The sequence below is a fragment of the Cyprinodon tularosa genome, unplaced genomic scaffold, assembly GCF_016077235.1.
Source record: "Cyprinodon tularosa strain WSP-4 unplaced genomic scaffold, ASM1607723v1 ctg922, whole genome shotgun sequence".
NCBI classification, from domain to species: Eukaryota; Metazoa; Chordata; class Actinopteri; order Cyprinodontiformes; family Cyprinodontidae; genus Cyprinodon; species Cyprinodon tularosa.
The window spans coordinates 46,570-52,132 of record NW_024039699.1 but is presented as its reverse complement, the minus strand read 5'-3'; the positions used below and the strand labels follow the sequence as shown (position 1 = coordinate 52,132).

The window sequence follows — 5,563 nt, the reverse complement described above, 5'->3', positions numbered from 1 at the left end:
GGTTAGAATTGGGTTTCTCTTGGGAGACAAAGATTCTAGTAATCACAGAGGCTCAGGTTTGCTAACCAAACTTGGTCAACACTGCAGCGTTGAAGGAAGGTCTGGCAGCTGCTTAAAGGAATAGTACACCCAAAACATGATTAGCCTTCATTTTCTACTCACCCCCATGCTGAACAACACTCTGGAGTACTTTTTTGATATCTCAAATGCATCTGGAGATCTGGGAGGCTTCTTGCTGTCTGCTGACATTCAAATAATGGAGGTCTGTGGCGCCCGAGACAGAAAGGTCCACAAAAGTCCACAAAAACGTGTCAATATTCCTCCATACTGCTCGTCCAATGTAATCCAAGTGTCCTGAGTGGGTAGCATCCAGAATTTACTCGAAACGAAGTCATTTAGAACGTTTTAGAGCATAAACAGTAGTGTATAGGATTTCCTAATAGCGCCCCCATGCGCGCTCACGATTCTACGGAAACCGCGGCAGACCAAACTGGAAGAAAGTGCACATTCAGCGTCTGCTCTGCCGATAATGCAAGCGTAGAAGAAGAAGTTCAGCTTTTCACCTGTTTATTTTCTGCCCTGAGCCAGGTGAGCACGAGGTCAGTCTCTCTCAGAGTTTGAAAAAGTTGTTGATTAGTGATTTTAGTCGTGAAATTAAGAAGATGGTTCGAGTGTGTTCCTATCCTGGATGCTTCAATCAGATGAAGCGCAAGTGTGGAATAACCCATTCCGTAACTTTCCACAAATTAGCTCTTCGGGACCCTGAAAGGCTAAAACTGTGGCTAATAGCTCTACGAAAAGATCTAAGGACAGCTAACGTGGATTCTCTCCGTGTCTGTAGTGAACATTTTTCAGCGGATGATTTCCGAACCTGTAAAGGAAGAGCTTTATTAAAGAGTACAGCTGTGCCGATGGTGTCACAACTAAGGACAGAGGTATGTACTTTATAAACCATTTATGTAACTTACACGTTTGTATATGATCTGTATTTTTACCGGTACTTTTTAAAAAAAACGTTAAAATGTTAAAACACGCTAATATTACTTGAGTAAAAATGTTAACTTCCACATCAATTTGGACAATCATGGAATTTTTTACAAGTCATGTTATTTTAGTTGCTTTGTTATCAGACGATTTTTTTTACACTGTATGTATGTACAACCCACCTATTGACAAACACCCGCTCCACAGCTCAGTGTGACATTATATTAATTTTGTGATCGATCAATGTGATCATTGATGGCCTGCAAGTTGTTAGTGTTTAGGAGTTAATAAAAAATAAAAATCTGGATGATAATAACTCAACTTTTAGCACCCAGGGAAATACTAATGTGATCCATGATTTAAAATACATAAATAAATAAATAAAAAAGTGAAATGAATGACATTCATTGCCACATAAAGTCTTTCTTAGATGCTGCAACTTTTATTTGCTCATATGAAATCATAGCATGATTATTTTTTATTATTAATAATAGTGTTTGTTTCTAGGGCATTTCACAACATCCTGCTGCTGCAGTGAATGAGACAGCCAACATTGAGACTTCTTTTGATGGTGTGCCACACTCCACTCCAGTTAAACCAAAACAACCCGGTGATCGACCTGAGCACTCTCATGCAAGACTGCAGCTGGTCCTAACAAGCCCTGAAACAACCAAAGAACGCACATGTCCATCCACATCTGGCAGTTATCATGCCTTCCCCCCCACATGGTTATCTCAAACTGTAAGTACTCACCCACTGGCTGCTATGGCAAATCTAGTAGTTACAGTTTTGGCTTATGTGTGGCTTAAAGCAAGTAAATATAACTTCTCAACAAGTCTAATGGTTATTTTGTTGATTTTAGGATATGCAAGCTCAGATGGCAGAGGAACGTTTGGAGGAAGGTTTGGATGTCAGCATGACCTCAATTGTTGTTCCTCTATACCCAAAAGACACCAGTTTTGCTCTTCCAAGCTCAACATCAACTTCAACTCCAACCTCAGAAGAAACTGAAGACTTGAGAACCTGGGATGAGAGGAAATGGCTGGTTGACGAGTCAAAATTGTTTCAGCTTTTCAAGACTTGCCATCAGTGTGGAACAGAAATCATTCAAAAAAATGTTCAGATATCTGGGAGCCGTATCAAAAGATTGTGGGAGTGTCTGAATCAACATAGTGATGAGTGGAGTTCCTGTCCAGATGTTAGAGGGATGCCAGAGAATAATCTACTTGTAGCAGCGTCAACTCTCTTCACTGGTGCCACGTACACAACAATTGCTGATTGGGCTGGACTGCTGAATCTCCAAATTCCCAACAATACAACATATTACAAAATACAGTCTTCATATCTAATCCCAGTCATCGACATGGTGTACAACGAGCAGCACAAGGCCATCATGGAACAGCTACTGCATAAACAGTATACTCTGAAAAAGGGAGTGCATGTATCTGGAGATGGCCGATCAGACAGGTTAGTATATTATTTATAATGAATGACAAATATTTAACTCTTGATTATCTGAAGTTATCGTTAGAGTAATTGATGTAATATTGGATTTGATAGCCTATTTATCTTTTTGTCTTTACAGCCCAGGCTTCTCCGCAAAATACAACACCTACAGCTTCATGGAGGACACAACAAAGGAAATAATCCTTTTTCAGTTAGTGCAGGTAAGGGAAATTATTATTTCATATTTCATATTACAACATAATATGAGAACAATTGTCAATTGTGTGTTTACAAATTGACTGCACAAAGATACATATGCATATATTGTGTAGTTTTATTTGGATTTTGGTCATTCTAATTGGCAAATAATAATTGTGAAGCGGAAGACTGTGATCTATGTATATGTTTTTTTTTTTTTTAAGGGTGGGATTGAATTTGGTTTTGTACTTAATCCCACTCGTTTTCGTTCTTCAATTTGATAAATGTAGCCTACATTATTTTTTTAATTTCTATATTTATCTATTTTCAGTTTTCTTTTTTTATTGTATCTTTTTTTTAAATATTATTATTATCTATTGTATTTATTATCAATTTTGGTGCATTTATTATGTTGTTTTTCTTCCTTTTTTTGGGGTAATGTTTCTCATTTTCATCATGTGCGGAATGAAATTAAAGAAGTAAATAAATGTATGTGTAATATGTGGAACATATTACAAAATCAATGTTGCTATCGGATTATGACAAGCACTGTCCCATCAAAGATGTATGAAAATGATTTTAAACATAAATTTTTTGTTTTGTGGTACAGGTGACAGAGGCATCCAGCTCTGCTGCCATGGAGCCAGTGGGGTTCAGGAGAGGACTTGATTATCTCCTTGAGTAAGGTCTTGAAGTGGAGGTGGTAACCACTGACCGATCACCATCTATACGAAAAATTATGCGCGAAGAGTATCCGGAAATCCACCATGAGTTTGACATCTGGCATGTTGTCAAGGGTAAGCTGACAAATTGTAATTTGTAAATGTACAATGGTAAAGGAATTCCTATAATGAGGAAAATGTTTTTACAATATACTTTGGATAGCCCTTGTACAGCCACATAAACTTTTACATAATTTACCCCTCCCTTGCCAAAGCGCTGGCACCTGCCTAGGTTATACACAGCCCCATTGTGATCCCACACTCCTCTATTACCTGCTCCCACCTTGTACTTCATACCCACCAAGACTATGTTGACGTCACCCATGTGCAGAAGTGCAGTCTGTTGGGACTGTACATCTCCAATCACCTACACTCTCTGAGCCCTGAGCTCCCCATTGTCGTTAAAATTAAATTAAATGAAAAATACTTTATTTATCCCAGAAGGGAAATTAAATATTTTAAAAAGCTCACACTCCTTTCTTTTTTTCGAAACAACAAAGCAATATTGTCTCTAACACCTGGTTCCCTTGATCCTTCCCAAACTCTTTGATCCACCTGTATGAACAACATGTCCTGTCTAACGTTTAGTGCCACCTCAGTGACGTTGCCGCCATACACCTGGTGGATACATTTCTTGTACTCCCCAACCAGAGTATTTTATAAAGGAATAAGTTTCTTGGATGAGAGACAAAACATCTTCTACTCACACGTTTACTCCAGTTGCCATATTTTATGCTTGCTTGAGACTCATTGACGATTGTTCTGCTTTTGGTAGGGCTCATGAAAAAATTGCTGTCAGCATCCAACAAAAAGGACAACCGAGACCTGCAACCATGGATAAAATCCATCTGCAATCACTTGTGGTACGCCTGTTCCACTTGTGGAGGTGACCCTGATGTGAGTAACATCACATTCTTCACATTTAGGCAACATAAAGTTATGATAATAATAACTGATAGTCTTTGACACAATCCTTTGACTCTCTTTGATACTGAATTGTAATTTTCTAATATCCTCAGGATTTGATAAGGAAGTGGAAAGCACTACTTCATCACATCTGTGGTGTGCACCGCAGGGAGGAAGATGGACAGGAGATTAAATGTGTGCATGCTGACCTTACGTCAGAGGAACAGAGGCGAAAGAGGTGGTTAAGGAGAGACTCTTACGCTTTCAAAGCCCTGACAGCTATTGCCCTGGACAAAGGACTCATGAAAGACCTTAGGCAAATGGCCCTTTTCAAACATTCTGGTAAATATAACGAGGAAAGCACAATAATTATGAGGAATTCAAAATTTTAAATATTTAGTGAACTTGTCATTATTATTTTTTCTCAGGGAAGCTTGAAGTATTCCATGCATCTATGCTGAAATACACAGAGAAGAGACTGCACTTCCACTACTCAACAATGAAAGCTCGCACCCAGCTTGCCGTTATGGACCACAATGAAAATGTTCAGCGTGAACAGGCCTACACCAACACAGGTAACAAGAAAGTATCTTCAAAACAAAAAAACCTAACCTTGTGCGCTGTGCTCAGTGTCATATACTCATTTATGTCCTCAAAATGAGCTGTATTGAAAAAAACAGCAAACATTACATTTAACCTTCAATGGGAACCGCACCTGTTTAGTGAGCTGCTGCACTAAGATCTGCATAACAAATATGGTACTTTATGGTCCTAATTCTCACCACCACAAAATTACAAGTACCAGATTCCTAATTATTTGGATACAATTTCTTGGTTCCTTTTTTGAAACCTAAAACCGAAACTTTTTGAATGCTTTATAATAGCTATGTTATTTCATTAATGTTTCCTCTGTCTTACATTTTCTTCTTTGTTTTTTAGGACAAGCACGGTTCAATGTGGTTTACCCAAAACAAACAAAAGAATGGGTCGCCAAAAAGATCTATGTTCCAACAACACAAACATTCCGGCAAAATCTGGTGGTGCAAGTTGTGCGGAGACGCCTGGACCCCAACATCAAGATCAAAGACCCCCAGTCATATGTTTCTATCCCTCCCATACCAGAAAACATTGCTCAGAAACCAAAACCTGCCAAAGAGGAAGCCATACAAAAACATACTTCCCGATACAGCAGTTAGTCTGAGTGGTGCAGTATTTTTACTCTTGCCTTTTTATATTTGTACTTATGCAAATAAAAAGTCTAGCTGGTGGCATGTAATTTTAACCTTTTTTTTTTTCAAAATTCTGGG

The 5,563-nt window shown here is 38.5% G+C and overlaps 1 protein-coding gene across 1 annotated transcript; it reads left to right on the top strand.

The window, feature by feature from the left end:
• The first annotated feature begins 662 nt into the window (after window positions 1-662).
• LOC119776302 lies at window positions 663-4,826 on the top strand. Its single transcript, XM_038274621.1, has 7 exons — window positions 663-935; window positions 1,492-1,725; window positions 1,847-2,451; window positions 2,570-2,651; window positions 4,161-4,247; window positions 4,370-4,572; window positions 4,685-4,826. The coding sequence occupies exons 1-7, from the start codon at window positions 663-665 to the stop codon at window positions 4,692-4,694; spliced, it is 1,494 nt and encodes a 497-aa protein (XP_038130549.1). The 3' UTR covers window positions 4,695-4,826.
• The last annotated feature ends 737 nt before the right edge of the window (window positions 4,827-5,563 follow it).

Bases quoted from the DNA above. Each gene is read 5' to 3' on its own strand.
- LOC119776302 (XM_038274621.1), top strand. From the start codon at position 663: ATGGTTCGAGTGTGTTCCTATCCTGGATGCTTCAATCAGATGAAGCGC. The intron at 936-1,491 runs GTATGTACTTTA...GTTTGTTTCTAG, and splicing joins TGTCACAACTAAGGACAGAG to GGCATTTCACAACATCCTGC. The intron at 2,452-2,569 runs GTTAGTATATTA...TTGTCTTTACAG, and splicing joins GGAGATGGCCGATCAGACAG to CCCAGGCTTCTCCGCAAAAT.